The 18,051-nt window shown below is 38.2% G+C and overlaps 1 protein-coding gene across 3 annotated transcripts in view; it reads right to left on the reverse strand.

Annotated features, from left to right (window-relative positions):
* Window positions 1–18,051, reverse strand: part of LOC136863216 (probable peptidoglycan muropeptide transporter SLC46) — a 237,776-nt gene that overhangs the window by 53,309 nt on the left and 166,416 nt on the right. For all 3 annotated transcript variants that reach the window (XM_067139588.2, XM_068230478.1, XM_068230479.1), the window contains 2 exons: window positions 7,822–8,164; window positions 2,291–2,392 (listed from right to left, as the gene is read on the reverse strand). In XM_067139588.2, the coding sequence (XP_066995689.2) occupies window positions 2,291–2,392; window positions 7,822–8,164 (445 nt within the window). The remainder of the gene's footprint in view (window positions 1–2,290; window positions 2,393–7,821; window positions 8,165–18,051) is intronic.

Genomic DNA, 18,051 nt, shown 5'->3' on the forward strand with positions numbered 1-18,051 from the left:
GTGGGGTTCGAACCCACTATCTCTCAAATACTGGATACTGGTCTCACTTAAGCAACTACAGTTATTGAGCTCGGTTCCAAATTTTTTGAAATAAAAAATACTTGAACAACTGATAGAGAATCTGCCACCTCGATGATATTAATAATAATAATAATAATAATAATAATAATAATAATAATAATAATAACCAATGAATTATATTTCTTGCTGTATGGCACTATTGACATGATTCAGTTTGGGCATGTGGTTATATGAGTGGAAACAGGAGAAGGGTGGCTGTTAGTTGTCATCAAATTCCTTTTAATCATCAATAATCTGCATTTAGGGCTATCACCCACGTGACAGGTTCCCTATCAATTGTTTACCTAGATTTTCCTTAAACGTTTTCAAAGAATTTGGAAATTTATCCAACATTTCCCTTGATAATTTATTCCAATCCCTTATTCCTCATCCTATAAATGAATATTTGCCCCAATTTGTCCTCTTGAAATCCAACTATATTTTCACATTTTGATCTTTCATACTTTTGAAAGCTGTTCAACCTACTAGTGTCATTCCACGCCATCTCTCCACTGGCAGCTCGAAACATACCACCAGTGGTTTAGTTGGACCGGAACGGGCCGGAACGCTGTTCCGGAAAATATTTTCCCCCTTTACAATGACGTAAGATTTTTACATTCAGTAAGAAAATCTTATAATCTGTACATAGCACTGAAACGTCATTGGTGTACTCTAGCCGACTAATATCGAATCTTACAGTTTTATGTTCATAAGATAGGTCGATTTTACACTCCTAGGTGGTTTTCTGGTTCTCTAATGTTGGCTACACTGCTATTGGATTCGGAGAGCTGGAAGTGAGCACAACAACCTTCTTCTACTTGTTATGTTTGTGTGAATCCAAGTGAATCCAAAATATTTACAATATGATGGGTAGCATCGAGCCAGAGAACTGTAAAAGCTGTCTGGGAAAACTATAGTGCACTAGTAAAACATTTTAGTGAGCCCAAAAATGACCATCAGAGAGACTCCAAAGGGCAAAATTCCAAGGCCTAGAAAATATGTTAACGTGTGTAGAATTCCTAGAAAGTATAGCAATTATGTATGATGCTCTTGTTGAGTTAGCTGATTTGTCATTAGAGTTGCAGAAAAGAGAGACAAGTCTGTCAGAGGCTCAAAATGAAATCAAGCACACTATAAAAGTGTTTGAATCTATGTGTAACTCAGCTCCTGGAGAATACTACAGAACAGTTCTTAAAGCAGCAGAAAACAAAATGTTTAGAAACATAGGATTACATGATTCTAAAAAAAAGTTGTAAAAATTGACAGAAAGCAGTTTTTCAGAAGTCTTGTGAACAATTTAAACAACAGGTTTATGGAAAATGTGTCCACGTCATCTCATTCTGGTTCCAGCTCTAGTCAGTAGAGACATGAGAGAATGACAAAAGGTATCAGTGATTCAAAGGTACTATACAAAAATAACTGGCCCTCCACTTCTACTTTGGATATCTACTATGGTGATGAGAGTGTTGGCAACCTTTGTGACTTCTTCCATGTGTCAGACAAGATGAGATACATTAATGCTTTTAGAAAGTATGTCGAGACCAAGGAAATTCCAGCGGAGCTGATGCCTTTAATCAAGACTGTAAAGACCATTCCCATCTCTTCAACAGAAGCTGAAGGAGCTTTCAGTACCATGAATGAGATCCTCACCGAAAAGAGAAATAGGCTGCTGGATGCAAGGTCAAGCGGACTTATTTTCATAAGCAGCGTTGGACATCCTGTGCATATATTTAACCCACATCCACATGTCAAGTCATGGCTACGAAAGGGGAGACGTTCAGATGATGAAACAACTTGTCGGAAATATGAGGCCGCTGATTTTGACACCCAATACGAGTCCATTTGTAAATTGCTAAGGTGAGTTCCTGTAAATATTTCGTTCCAACTAAATCACTGCATACCACCTACATTAAATCAATCTCGCCCCCTTACTCCCAAGTCTTCCCAGTCCAGAATTTGCAACAGTTTCATAACACTACTCCTTATTTCGGAAATCACCCAGAATAAATCGTGCTGCTTTCCTTTGAATCTTTTGTAGTTCTTGTATCAAGTAGCCTTGGTGTGGGACTCTTACACTGGAACCATACTGTAATTTGGGTCTTATGGGAGACTTACATGCCCTCTCCTTTAAAGATAAAGCAAAAAAAATAAAATCCTAGACTCACCTGGGGTCTCAAGTTGTGACTCACTGGTTTCTAAGATATAAATATTTTAAACTACCAGCACTCACCAACTATTCCTGCACATGATTCCAGTGTCATAAAATGGCTAAAATTTGTTGTATCCCATTGGAATCTCAATTGACTGTAGAGATATAACAATGGTGAATCATCTGAAAATTTGAAAAGAATACAAATTAATATGATTCCATAGTGGAAGTGTTAAGCATAATATCTATCTAGCTCTAATTCAATTCCTGTGAAGTGAAATATTTCCAGCTCAATATATACCTCATACATTTATTCATAATGAAATATATGAGGTAAATCTTTAATATTCTGTATAGAGTACCAGCTTTGAGAATGTATTTGTAATCCAATACTATTACCAGTCTGCTTAACAACCACATGTCAGTATAGAATTTATTTGTATAAAATTAAAAACAAAAAATACACATTTTCCTGTTTACAATACAGTCATCTCATGGAATATACTACATATACAAATAGCACAGATGCTGACACAGACTAACATGTGAGGGAGACTAGAGGTGCCATCTAGTGTAATCATGTTAAGTTTAATGGAACATCGATGTTTAATTTTTCTTAGTTGTCACTAGCTTATATTGTTGTGTGGATTGTGGAAATTTTTGATGTGATCTGTGTTTTCTGTGACAGTTTCTTGTGATTTGGAGCCAATGTTTCATCAAAATTTGTTAAGAAGAAAGCCATTCTTTTTCAGTGTTTACTCGATTAATGTAACTTGTAAATTTTTCAGTCCATCAAATCCCAAAATATAACACTATTAAAAACCTATTAAAAATATTAATAACAGAATAACATGTTTCGATGTTGTAAAAGAATATCCTCAGATTATATCAAATCAATTTTAACCATGCATGTGCAGATAAGTATGTAGGGATGAAAGTCTGCAGTTCGTAAAATATAAGTTTGAAAAAATTTAATAATAATTATGTTATTTGCTTTAAGTCCCAGTAACTACTTTTACTGTTTTCAGAGATGTCGAGGTGCTGGAATTTAGTCCCGCAGGAGTTCTTTTATGTACCAAGAAAACTACCAACATAAGACTATCATATTTGAGCACCTTCAAATACCACCAGACTGAGCTAGGCTCGAACATGCCAAGTTGGGGTCAGAAATCTAACGCCTCAACTGTTTGAACCACTCAGCCCAGCTTTTTAAAATTTAGTTAATAGTTTGTCTGAGGGAGGGTCTTGAAGTAGAATATTATGTTTGTGAGGTAGGTGGTAGCTTTGTTTCCCTCAGCTTATGCCACCCGCCATACCATGCTCCAGGCAGTATACTGCGTGATGTATAAGAAACAATTCCAGCCAAGCAAGGTACACATCACTGAAGCCCATCTGGTATTGTATTTCATTTAATATCCCCACTAATTATTATGCTATGAAAGAACTGACAATGGCAACATGCGTATTTTAATAATGCCTACAAAATTCATTAGTTTTATGACCATCATAACAATATTGTGGCATTTATTAAAGGTTTAAGTAAGCTGATGTAATAAGCGAGTCAAGACTCACAGGTCACCAGTCTCCATTATATAAACTCAGTGTAAACCACATCAGGTATCCAGTCAAGAATTCACATCCATGGCGTGCTGATCAGCTATTGAATTAGGGCAGATATACATCGCTAAGAACTAGTGGACCTCATGGAAAGGAGGAAATGAATGATACTGGAGAAGAGTGAACCCAAATGGAGAGGGTAAGGAATGAAGAAATTAAAAAAACAGTGTACACTGTATTGGCATGGAAATGTCAAAGAGATGAGGAATGGTGTTGGTTTCATCATAAGTAAAGATCTAGAAGAAGTCGCTGACATTCAATATGTTAGTGAGAGAATAATAAAGGTGACTGTGCATTTAAGGAAAGAAAAACTAACTTTGGTACAGGTGTATGTACCTCAAACTGGATGTTGTCGAGAGGATAAGAACCAGTTTCTTGATGATTTGGAAAAAGTTGTCAGTAAGGAGAGAGTAATTATTATAGGAGATCTGAATGCACAGATTGGGATAGATAGAACAGGATATGAGACTATAATGGGACCTCATGCATATGGTGGAAGAAATGAAGGTGAACAGCTTCTTGACTTCTGTATGAGGAATTGGTTGGTGGTGAAAAATAGTTGGTTCAAGAAGAGATAGAGCCATAAGATAACATGATACTGTTGGGATGGACTACAAAAGACTGTAATTGATTATGTCATCTCAGATGAAGAAAGGAGCAGAATGGTAACAGATGTCAGAGTAATACCCAGCGAGAATTTTGACAGTGACCACCGTCTATTAGTAGCGGACCTGAGAAACTGCTATGTGCCAAAAGTACAGAACAGGAAAATGCCAAAAATCAAAGTATGGGAAATCCAGAAAACAGATAAGAGAACTGAGTATCAGAACTGGATGAAAACCCTGTTACCAAGAGATGAAAGGAAAAATGGAGAGGAAGAATGGACCAGACTAAGGGACACATTGATTAAGGAGCAACTGAAGTTTGTGGAAAGACAAGTATGAAAACAAAGAAGAAAACACCGTGGTTGAATGAAAGAGTGAGAGCAGCAATCAGGGAAAGAAATCTCTTGTGGAAAGAAAGGGATTGGGAGAAAAATAAACTGGATCTTACTAGAGATGAGACAAAGATCAGAATCCTCGAACATTTATACCGAAACAAGAAACTGGACGTTAAAAGAACAGTTACAGAAGAAAAGACCAAGGCATGGAATATATCCACTCAGAAACTGGAGGAAGACAGCAGAGGCAATAAGTAACTACTGTATAGTGTTATCATAGGTAAAAGGAAGCCAATAAATACCATAAAGGCACTTTAAGATGAAAATGGAAATCTGGTTAGAACAGAAAGTGACATGAGGGAAGTCCTGAAGAACCATTTCAACCACCTACTGAATAGACCAGTTTAAGAAAAAAAAATACAGAAGCGGAAATCCAAGCCTATAATGAGGAACCTCCCATCACCTGGACAGGAACAGAGATAGCCTTAAAATCTATGCCTAAAGGAAAATCTTCAGGTGCAGATGAAGTGAATGCAGACATGATAAAGGCAGCAGGCATCCAGGGTCTACAATGGCTGCACAGAGTACTAAATGCCATACGGGCAGACAACAAAATACCTGCAGATTAGAGCAAGGGCATTATAATTCCCCTGTTTAAGAAAGGCAGCAGACAGAAACCCACCAACTATAGAGGAATAACACTGCTGTCTCATGGGATAAAAATTCTAGAGAAGATCATAGAAAGGAGATTGAGAACCATCATTGAACCACAGTTAGAGGAGGAGCAATGTGGAGTTAGAAGTAACAGATCAACAATGGATCTAATTTTTAGCACCCACATGCTGATGGAAAAGTATTGGGAGAAATGCAAGAACCTGGATATAGAAAAGGCCTATGATAGTGTTATAAGAGATAAGATCTGGGAGTGCCTGAGGAAAGGAAATGTTCCTGAAGGACTGGTAAGGAAAATTCAGGCTAACAACACCAGGCCCTTTATTCATGAGTAGAAATGTTGGTGCTAGTAAGTTCACTCACCCACTGGTTGAAGAGGTTCAACTTATAGAAGAAAACCCTAATCATTCTTATATTCGAACATCTAATGGAAGAGAGATAACTGTATGTAATCGACAACTTGCTCTGAAGGGACAGATGCCTATTTTAGAGGATTGGCATGGAATTTGAGTGGATGACTTTGAAAATAATGTCAATGAGGATACGACTCTTTCTAAGCCATCTCGAAGTTCAGACATGTTGGAAAGTGATGACACCAATCTGAATGAGGCCAACGAAAGAAGAGAGACAAAATTGGACGTCCCCCACAGACTGGTAGAGTAATGAAATCCCCAGGACTATATATTAAATTGATCTGAGAAAGAATGTAATGAGTATGATAGTAAAATTGAATATATTAACAAATAGGATGAATAATTCATTCAAAGGATCAATTATTGATCCTTTAGTTGTTTATGTATTCATACCACTTACAGTTTAAATGTTGAATAAATCCAACATTTGATCTTAACTGACTAGTGACTTCATTACAGTCCAATTGATACAACTGATCCACCACTGAATCACCTTCTCTGTGATCACAGAATATCATACAGCACTCTTGTTATTTGAGTGTCACATTCTCCAGGACATAAAATTATGTTATGGTACAATAGTTTGTAACTTTATAAGAGAAACCATACTGGTAGTTGTAATGATGCATATGGTGCAGCCCTCATGTACAAGCCTTCCTTCTTAATATTTAATTAGATTGTGTCTATGTATTTGTATCATCCTTATATTTAAATTTATTGATTTTGTGGGGTGAAGAGAGAGTAAACATTCACCATAAATACAAAACAGAAATTTAAACAGTATTGAGAATTATAAATGAGAATGACTTAGCTACATCAAGTATTAATTAGGAAAAATTAACAAACATCAGTAGAAATGAAAGAAATCTTGGAAAGAATAAAGGCAAAGAAAGACAACTGAGTAGAAACATCCTAAAAGAAGAGCAGAAAGTAAACGATTAGAGAAGAAAGAGTTTTAAGAAAATTGTGATCAGTCCAATGATTTATGGGTAAAAAGAAAGACTCTTTACACCTTAAGAGTATGACAGTTTTGAAATCCTGCAGGAAAGTTCCCTGAACCTGAAACAAAAGACATTTTTGTAAGTGGTTGTTTCTCTTTAAGGGCCATTGGGAACTGACCCTCCGGGGTATAACTACCACTGAACCTAGGCTACTGTGCTGGGATTGTTATGCATGTATTCTGTAAGAGCACTTCCCTGAATCAGATATGCAATATTCTTACAGTGTATATATTTGAGTGAGTGTATACTCTAGAGCCAAACTGAAGAAACCTTGGAGTTAGAACTGTTTTCTGGAGAGGAGCTAATACCTTCCAAGCAGGGATTAGACATGTTTTATTCTATTGATCTGCTAAAGGCAGTAGCCAGCACATAGTCCACTCACATGAGATATGGGGCCTGGAATTCATGGCCTTCCACAAAGCAATGAACGCTGTATGATTGGTAGTAGTATGTTCTGCAAGTGCATTTGTGGAATAATGCAGTATTTAATGTGAAAAATAATACTAACATGCAGTGATGCACAAGAGTTGCCACTCATTGTTCAATTGCTCTTGATTGAGCAGTCTGGCCATGTTACAACTAAATGTCTCTGAAGTTAAGGAAGTTTGAGCATCATCAGAAGGCCTGCTTGTATTGGTTGACTGTGTTATGCTGGCCAACCTACCTACCACGTATGAACTCTGGCTGAAAGAAAGCCATATCTAAATTGAGCAAACTGCATTAGAGATAACACATTCACATTCAAAAACCTGCCTTTTCCTTCTCTTCTCCTTCTTGTACAATGGTAGTATCTTCAATCTATGGCTCTGCTGGTCCCTTTCTGTGCTATACTTAGTACCTAATCATTTATTTTATTACAAGATGAGGAAACATTTAATTTTTCCTTTCTAAAGTAAAAATAATTTATTTTGTTATAAAGTAGGACTACCGGTATTGGAATTATAACTAAATACAAAAGTTAATACATACACATCATGCTCTGGAAGAAGATCATGGCCAGGAGCAGGAAGATGACTCTGTGACTATGATCAGCCCTGGGCTTGCAAGTGGTCTTCATTGCACCCAGGAGGTGTATGTCTTCACAGCTGATGTTATTTTTGCTGTTGCGGTGCCGTTCTAAGTTACGCAGGAATAGCACTGCGTATAAGAGTCCAAAGGCTGACACAGCACTGGAGACACAGTAAGTAGCAGTATAGTTTCTACCACTGCCATTGAAGATTAGTGATCCCAAGCTAAATCCTACTGGTGCTGCAATCTGGTTAGCTGTCTCCAATGCAGCCAAGCGCATTGTCAATTTCTCTGGTGGAGTAGCCTTAAGCAAAGAAAACCCAGTTAGTAAAGAATAAGAATCCAAGTTAATGAACACAGATTGGTATAACCAATTTTTCACTTCATTAAAAAAAAATTATTCTGTTCTTTTCTTCATGTTCAGAAAGTTGTCTATATAAACTTAACCATAATAAATTAATAGCAATAAATTATTTCCAATTTATATGCAGGAATAAACCTTTTTATATAATCAAAAAAGCATTTGGAATGTAATGAATATTAGATGGGCTCCACTACTTCTCACATGGCTAGACAGGGTAGATCCTGGCAAAAATCTCAATAACAGCTTGTAAAATTGATGCCAGGCAAAGTGCTGACAGAATAGATTTTCTTTGGGAACACAAGTATTGTATCTCTCTTTCATTCTGTTTTATAACTGTTAGGTTCTTCAGTCTGCTGAAACTAATTTTGAATAAATAATGATGTCATCCGTTCAGTCGAATCCGACCATTGGCGATTCTATGAATTAGCGCTTTCCAAGTTGTCCTGTTCCACACTGCCTCCTTTAGTTGTTCCAAGGTGAGGGTGAAGTCTGTTTTAATGGTGTCTAACCAACGAATCCCCTGGCAACCTGGTCTTCTTATACCGCTGATCATTCCTAGCATGATTGCTTTCTCCAATGCATCTGATCGCATAACGTGGCCAAAATATGCTAGTCTCAGCTTTGACTGGGCGAGTTGGCCGTGCGCGTAGAGGTGCGCGGCTGTGAACTTGTATCCGGGAGATAGTAGGTTCGAATCCCACTATCAGCAGCCCTGAAAATGGTTTTCCGTGGTTTCCCATTTTCACACCAGGCAAATGCTGGGGCTGTACCTTAATTAAGGCCACGGCCGCTTCCTTCCAACTCCTAAGCCTTTCCTATCCCATCATTGCCATAAGACCTATCTGTGTCGGTGCGACGTAAAGCCCCTAGCAAAAAAAAAGTCTCAGCTTTATACTCATACAGGGTGGGGCAGAGTGGACTCCCTAGTTTCAATAAATCACTGAAGAGCGTGCACGTGAGTAAACGGAGTGGGAGTAGTAGCATTTGGTGGGGGGAAAGACGCCATTTTAGTAGTCACCATGCCGTGGACTGGCGAGCATCGTGGTTTTGTAGTCGAAACGTTTTTTAAAAATAACGATAGTGTGGTGGCGACGCAGAGGGCATTTCGTAGGCGGTTTGGTAGCAAAATTTTCATTACTGGGCAGCTGAAAACCCACGCAATCTTCACCAAAGACCTCTTCATTCACCAAAAGTGACTGTGTGGTGTGCTGTGTCCTCCATAGGCATTATTGGCCCCTACTTTTTTGAATCGGAAGATGCAACCGTTACTGTGAACGCTGTGCGCTATTGTGAGATGTTGGAGAACTTTTTCTTCCCCAAAATGGAAGAGTATGGTGAGGAAATGGAAATGGAAGCCTTTTGGTTTCAACAGGATGGTGCCACGGCTCATACCGCCCGTCGCTCTCGCCAACTTCTGCAAGAACAGTTTCCCGGCCGCGTGATCTCATTACGAGGGGATGTTTCATGGCCCCCTCGATCCCCCGATTTAAGCCCATGCGATTATTTTCTTTGGGGTTACCTCAAATCTGAGGTTTATAAAGTTCGACCAAGGACCGTGGAAGCCCTTAAGGAAGCAATTGCTCATGTCATCGCTGGAATAACGCCAGATATGCTGCGCAGAGTTTTTGAAAACTTTATTGAACGGCTGAATATGTGCATCGCTCGTCAAGGTCGTCACCTGGACGATATCATTTTTAGAACCAAATGAAAAAAAAATGGCATTGTATGTAGATTTCAGAAATAAAAAGCTTTTGTAATAATCTTGTACGGTTTTTATACAGTTAACCCATCAAATCAGGGAGCCCACTCTGCCCCACCCTGTACCAACCAATGACATACGGGGCTTGCACTCTAAAACTGTCTTATTGGTGATTTTTGCAGTCCATGTATTCGTAAGAGTGTTCGCCAACACAAGAGCTCAAAAGCATCTATCTTCCTCTTGTTTGCCTGTTTCAATGCCCAGCTCTCACATCCATACATGAACAGTGGGAATATAATCACATTGACTAATCCATACCATTGTACCTGAAAAATAAAACATATGGTAAGAGAATTATACCTGGAAAAGGAAACAACTTAGTTTTTAGGTATAACTGTTAACATATGTTTTCTTTTTTCAGGTTATTTATTTATTCAAAATTTTGGATTTATTCAAAATTAGTTTTGGCAGGCTGAAGATCATCATCATCATCATCATCATCATCAATGTCCTACTCCAGTCGCCCGGGTGTGGTTAACAAGCCTCCTTCACACCATTCTGTCTTCCACTTTTCCTGCTCCATTACTTCCGCCACATTCAATCCAGCTTCTCCAATGTCCTTCCAGATCTGATCCATCCACCTTCTTCTCGGTCTTCCAACTGGTCCCTTTCCCTTAACTTCTCTTTCCAATTACCTTCTTGCTACCTGTTTCTTTCCCATTCATATTACATGTCTGAACCATCTCAGTCTTGCTTTCTGTATGTTCTGTACTTATATTTAGCTCTTCTCTGATTTTTTTATTTTGGTTTCTATCCTTTTTAACCAAAGTTCTTAAAAATTTCATTTCTACTGCTTGAATCGTACTATCTTGTCTTTTATTAGTTACCAGCGTTTCTAGTCCGTATGTTACAATTGGTATGAAATACTGTTTATATAATGTTAATTTTGTTCTCTTGGGTACTTTGTCATCCCATAAAAGCTCTCTGACTTGATGATAAAATATTGTACCTTTACTTAGTCTGTTATTAATTTCAGGGTTGATTTCATTACTTCCATTAATAATGCTACCCAGATATGTAAACTGTTCTACATTCTCTAATCATTCTCCGTCTATGTTCACTTGGCTTCTCTTTACCTCTTTTCCACAGTGCATGACTACAGTTTTCTTTTTACTAATTACCATTCCAAACTCCTTCAGATTTTCATTCCAAATGTCCAGTCTCCTTTGTACTTCCTTTTCTCCCTTTCCCTAAATCACCACATCATCTGCAAATACCAAAGCATTCACTTCATCACTACTGATATTCTGTTTTACACATTTTATGATTTCATCCATCAATATAATAAACAATAATGGCAACAGTGCACTTCCTTGCTTGAGACGTTTTTTTGTATAAAATGTTTCAGTGTCACTACTCCCCACTTGTACGCTGCTTTTACTCCCATGATACAACATTTCTATCTTGTTAATTAATTATTTTGGTACATTCCTTTTCCGTTGGCAGTCCCATACATATTTTATTTTAACTGCATCATAAGCTTTTTCCAAATCCAAAAATACAAAGATGATTTCCTTGTTCCTTTCCAGATGTTTTTCCATTATTGTTCACACTGTAAATATCAAATCTATTGTTGATCTCTTCAGTCTAAAGCCAACCTAACAGTTATAAATTAACTGAGTCGAATCTGAAGTGCTGTGGACTAAGTCAATGTTGTGTATAGATGAAGCATCTTTCAAATTGAATGGCTGCATGAACAGACATTGCCTAACTGTGTGTACTGGGCAGACAAGAAAGAAACACACACACACAATTATCCAGATACCACCAAAAAAATCTTTCATTCTCCCCTCTTCCAACGCAGCTGGATCCGGGATTAATAGAGTAGATCATGGGAGACTACTGGCAAAAATGAGTGCAATTAGACTAGACAAAAGAGACAAAACTAATAAGAGACAAAAGACTCTGCAAATAACCTCAGCCCTTGAGGGTGGGGTTAACTTCAAATAAGTAACCAGGGGAATCTGACCCCTACAGAGCGCGTCCCCCAGGTGGCGGATAGGGTGTCCCTACAGTACGTAGGGCTGGTTGAAATACCCAATACAACTCACGGACCAATAGGTAGCCCAATTCCTGGGGGCTTTAAAATACTGGAACACCCTCTCTCCAGGGGTCATAAATATGGAGGGCCCTTGCCCTGGGTTATGGGTGAAGACCTCAACGGCATCCACGGCGGAGAAGATGGCCTTCGGTACGGTGGACATGGCAGAAGGGGTAAACCTGTAGCGTCTGTACTCCAGAGGAGCGGCTACAAAAGGCATCTGCCTCCATGTTAGGGGCGGCCTAATTTGAACCTGGCAGAAGGTAATAAAATGCCTTTAGGAGTGGCGAACCCATCATACAAACAGCCTAAAAAATGAGTGTGAGTGAATCGAGGCCTCAGAAAATGTTAGGGTGTCCCTCTGAAGTGACGCGCAGTTCCCGGTGCTCTGGGGGAACTGTGAAATGTGGGCTACGAGACATCACAAGAATTGGTATCATCAGTGTCATGACTTTGAATGGCAAGGTAGAAGAACTGATAGAGTATATGGAGAAGAAAGACATAGCAATGATGGGAATGAGTGAGACAAAATGGAAGGAGAGAGGTCATAAAGAATTGCTATTTGCTTTACGTTGCACCGGCACAGATAGGTCTTATGGCAACGATGGGATGGGAAAGGCCTACGAATGGGAAGGAAGCGGCTGTGGCCTTAATTAAGGTACAGCCCCAGCATTTGCCTGGTGTGAAAATGTGAAACCATCTTCAGGGTTGCCGACAGTGGTATTTTCATTTTCATCTCCCGATTATTGGCACTGCCGGTGGCTACGATTAGCCTACGCAGTGGCCTCCAGGGTATGCACTAGCCAGCGTCTTGGTAGGTGTGCTAGGTACCAACTGATAAGCTCAGCCTAGCACACAGTGGCGAAACACTGGCAACCAAGAATGAGTTAGCTGGAAAATTTATAATGTCCAATAACAGACCATTTATATTGGTATTGGATGCTGGCCGCACTCGGTCAAAAAGAATTGAAGAAAGGGTATAGATTATATTGGAGTGGAGGAAAGATAGCAACAAATTGTGTTGGTGTTACACTGAGAGAAGACCTAGCGCAATATGTGGACAAAATTGACCAGATCAGTGACAGGAAAATTAAAATTAGACTTGGACTTGAGAGTGGAATCGAGGATTTTATACAGGTTTATGCACCCCAATCGGGGAATGCAGATGAATGTTTAGAAGAGTTTCTAGAAAAACTTGAAAGTTGTATTGAAGACAAAGAGGTTATAATAATGGGAGACATGAATGCACATGATGGAACAGACAGACAGGGAAAAGAAGAGGTAATTGGCCCCTATAGTTATGGAAACCAAGATGAAGAAGGAAATTTGGCTATAGATTTTTGTAGAAGAAATGGATTAATTGTTGGCAATACGTGGTTTAGAAAAAAGAACTCTCAAAAAATAACTAGATATGGTTGGGGAGATAGACAAAGACAATGATTGATCTTATTCTGGTGGAGAAGGAGAAACGTAGACAACTGAAAGATGTGACAGCAATGCCAAAGCAGATTTCGAAGGAGACCATAAAGTGGTGGTAGTCAAATTAAGACTTGGTAAAATAACAAAGTTAATAGAAAAAAGGGAAAGAAAAATATAGGGATGGAAGTTAAAAGAGAAAGAAATAAGGGAAAAGTTTCAAGAGAATCTGAAGAAAGAAATTCTCAAAGATGATGTGAACAGTGTGGAAGAGGAATTGGACATGTTTCAGAAATGGTTTTGTAAAGTGTGCAGTAAACACCTGTGGAAGACTATCAGGGAGGAAAAAGGAAAAGGAGACTCCTTGGTGGAACAGCAGGGTAAAGGAAGCAGTTAAATAGGTACATATGGCTTGGAGGAAGTGGATAAGCAGCAATAGTACAGAGAATTGGCAGAAATATAAAGAATCCAAAAAGGTATGTAAGAAAATAGTACAAGAAGTGAAACTGAGGATATAAAGGGAAGTAAAAAAAAAGGTTTTGTATGGTTTGCTGAAGAATAGTTTATGAAATAGGGAAGATACAAAATTTGTAAAAACTGAAAAAGGACAGATAGTGATGCAAAGAGATGACACACTAAAAAGATAGGAAGAATACTTCTCAGAATTGCTAAATATTAAATACAGTGAACTGGTAGATGAGAAGCGGCAAGAAACAATGGGGGAAAGAAGAAGACCAAGAAAAAGAGATATAAATGTTAGAAATAGAGGAAGCCATACAAAAGATGAAAGCAGCAGGTGATGTCACAAACAACTGAGCTCATGGGTGGAGAACAATGACGTTCATGAAATCACTCTTGAGGAAAGGATGGTGAATAAATTTCATTTTCATAAGCAGCACAAATAAATGAAATTATTTGTCAAATCAATCAATCAGTCAATCATCAATGATCTAGTCCGGCTCCATGGCTAAATGGTTAGCGTGCTGGCCTTTGGTCACAGGGGTCCCAGGTTTGATTCCTGGCAGGGTCAGGAATTTTAACCATCATTGGTTAATTTTACTGGCACGGGGCCTGGGTGTATGTGTTGTCTTCATCATCATTTCATCCTCATCATGACGCGCAGATCGCCTAGGGGCGTCAAATCAAAAGACCTGCACCTGGCGGGCCAAACATGTCCTCCGACATTCCTGGCACTAAAAAAGCCATATGCCATTTCATTTCGTTTCATCAATGATCTACATTTAGTGCTATTGCCCAGGTAGCAGATTCCCTATCAACTGTTTTCCTAGCCTTTTCTGAAATGTTTTCAAAGAACTCAGAAAAATTTATCAAACATTTCCCATAATAAACTATTCCAACCCCTTATTCCTTGCCCTATAAATGAATATTTTCTACAGTTTGTCCTCTTGAATTCCAACTTATCTCCATATTATGATCTTTCCTACTTTTGAAAGCTCCACTCAAGCTTAATCATCTGCTAATGTCATTCCCCACCATCTCTCCACTGACAGCTCAGAACATACTGCTTAGTTGAACAGCTCCTCTCCTTACTCCCACATCTTCCCTGCCCGAAGTTTGCAACATTTCCGTAACACTACTCTTTTGTTGGAAATCAATTTTCAGTTACCTGGCTCATACTGGAAATCTGATCCTAACAGCACCTCTGCAATTTGAAACCACACTGGTTTTCATCCAACTTACTCTCAATGAAATGCATCGATAGTTATTGAAAGCTCTACCTCCGGCTCAACCCCAAAGACATTACCGACCTACAGTCGTCCAAGTATACGTGCGCCTTGCAGTACTTACCCATGGCCAGTAGGCAGTAATGATCGGTCTTTGAATGTTAAAAGCTTAGCATAAAATCACAAAAAATTGTATACATGCTCCATTATGACAAACCACATCCCACACGAGTGTTAAGGTATTGGCCCCAGTTAAGAATTGTTGGTAAATCTAAGACACTGAACGCTAGTTGAAGATTAAAGCTTGAAATTTTTAATAAAATAATTAATGCAGTAGAGGGTTGAGTCAGGCTATCAAACATCATATATACAACCTCTTTGACTCTGAAGTTTCTTGTCTTTTAATTTCAATATAATGAGAGGCATTTTGTATTATCAACATTATGACATAAATATGACTGAAATTAACACCACTGGATATAATAAACACTCACACTGTCTAAATATGACTGAATATTTCAATGGGTATGCACTTAATATGTCACTGAAAATTCTAAAACTTAAATATTAAACCACTTCTACTGCAACCACCTGCATTTGCTAGCAACTAAGGGTAATATCTTAACATCCTCTATGGAGCCTGATCCATCCATGTCAGGAACCAGTTATAGGCTTCAACTGTCTTCAGGCTTTTTGACCTGCATGTGCTGTAGGTTCTTGACAGATTTTACTGTTCTGAATTTAAGTGAGTTTTGGGCTGTCATGGCCAGTTTGAAATAAAAGAAGCCAGCAGACACTTTTCTTAGTTTGTTTCTACGAGGGTAACTTAAAGTAAGTTTCCCTATTTCATAGCTCCAAAATAAAGGAGCAGAGCTCGTTGCAATTTATGTAACTGCTATTTTGTAGTCCCATGGATAGGTAGTGCACAGATACACAAGACAGTGAAACGCAACCTTGACCCAGTAACATTTGCAAAATGGCAAATGTATTGAATGGATGATCATGAGAGAAGGTGTGTGTAGTGATCCATCTTCTGTGAGCAAAAAACACAGAATGTTTCAATATTTACATGAGGATTATGTGTGTATATGGGAATTGATGTCTATCTAACATGTGCAGAAGCAGTACTGTGAATTTGCAGAGGGTTGAATGACTATAAGAGACAAAGAATGGAAAGTGTGTCCATCAGCATCAGACACACAATTGCTAATGCCACTGATGAAATGGTGCCAAACAGCAGACAGGTGATACTGAATACTGTAATTGAGGATGAACCTTAATCAATGACTCAATGAGCAGGATATCACTTTCTTTTGTCAGAGAATAGAAAATTTTAGTTAATGCTGAGAGAAATGCTTGAATAACTTTCGTGATTATGTTGAAAAATAAAGGAAAAAAAGTGTCCTTTACCTTCACCTATCTTTATCTATTCCGATGCAAGGAATTAATGGAACTTACTTTTAGACTTAACCATGCAGTTTGTTCTAAATCATTGTTTTTCTAATATCAAATTCTTATAATAATGGTATTTGCCGTAAATTTATTTGTAGTGAATGGAAAATATACAGTTTTGTACTGAACTAGCTAAAGTACTCATTCTTCTTATGAATATATGAGCAAAGATTATAGTAAAGTGATTAAGTTAAGGTGGCCTGCAAGTACATGTATGTCGTACAACACACTTTTGTCTCTATACTAATATATAAAGAGAGAGACTGTGAGTTTGTGTATATGTAATGGGTAAATTCAGAAACTACTGGACCGATTTTGAAATTTCTTCCCCCATTTGAAAAATAATATAATTTTGGGTAACATGGGTGATGTATCATTCATGGGAACCATGATTTGGGCTCTTTGGTACATTAGCATAGGCTTATATAGATGATGGGTTGCCACGCGCTGTTGGTGGAGGGTAAGGGAATGGAGGAGCGGAAAGAAACTGGCCACCCTACCGTACATAAACTCCGGCTCAGGCACACTCTGCGGAGGTTTGGACCTGCCTTCAGGCAGAATACATCCTTAATTACCTTTATATAGATGAAATATCAAATTTGTCATACAGAGATGAGACAAAGCTCATTTTAAGCTTCACGACATGAAGAACAAAGTTCTGTAAATCCCTAGGGAACATTAAAAACCACATTTTATGGCCCTAAAATGAACCATTTTTGGGATATTGGCATCACACTCCCCCGCTGTATGAATCAGATGAAGAAATGACTGGCCGTGACCATTGTAACGTCAGCTCAAGGGTTCTAGAATGCAGGTCTGGTATTCAAAGTAGGCATGTGTATGAGTGTAGGCAAGGCCATAGAGAGATTCGGCTTAAACATTTTAAACTCATAGTTAGCATTAATCTGTGAGATAGTTATTGTTTCTGGATCCACATTTTCATACTCATATTAGCATAATGACTGTGAATAGCAGCCAAGTGCTTTTGCTATTTACAAAGCTGACAACTAACATTAATCTACCGATATACTTACGGTTATTGGATCCACATTTCCATACTATTATCACCATAGCAATTTTGAACAGCCCCAAAGTGTTGTGCCAATGTTTACAAGAGATTTTGTTTAAATATCTCATAGACAAAGCTAATCTGTTATGGTTATTGGATCCACATTTCCATACTCTTATCTCGATAATGATTGTGAATAGTATCAATGTGTTGCTTTGTTATTTGTAAGAGATTCTGTTTAAGTCATTGGAAGAAATACACTACTTATCCTCTTTTTTCAGTGTACTTTTATGGCATTAAGTTAAGTTAGGTTTGCATGTTTACTTCATGAATTAACAAAAAGATGATTGAATGTATTTTAGTAAAAGAAAAAATGTGTTGAAGAGAATGGTTTATCCATGAATATGAATACTGATTAATAAATAACTTGGTTAATTTAATTTTTCAAGTGCTGCTGTATTATGA

This window comes from Anabrus simplex, chromosome 1 (genome assembly GCF_040414725.1).
Source record: "Anabrus simplex isolate iqAnaSimp1 chromosome 1, ASM4041472v1, whole genome shotgun sequence".
NCBI classification, from domain to species: domain Eukaryota; kingdom Metazoa; phylum Arthropoda; class Insecta; order Orthoptera; family Tettigoniidae; genus Anabrus; species Anabrus simplex.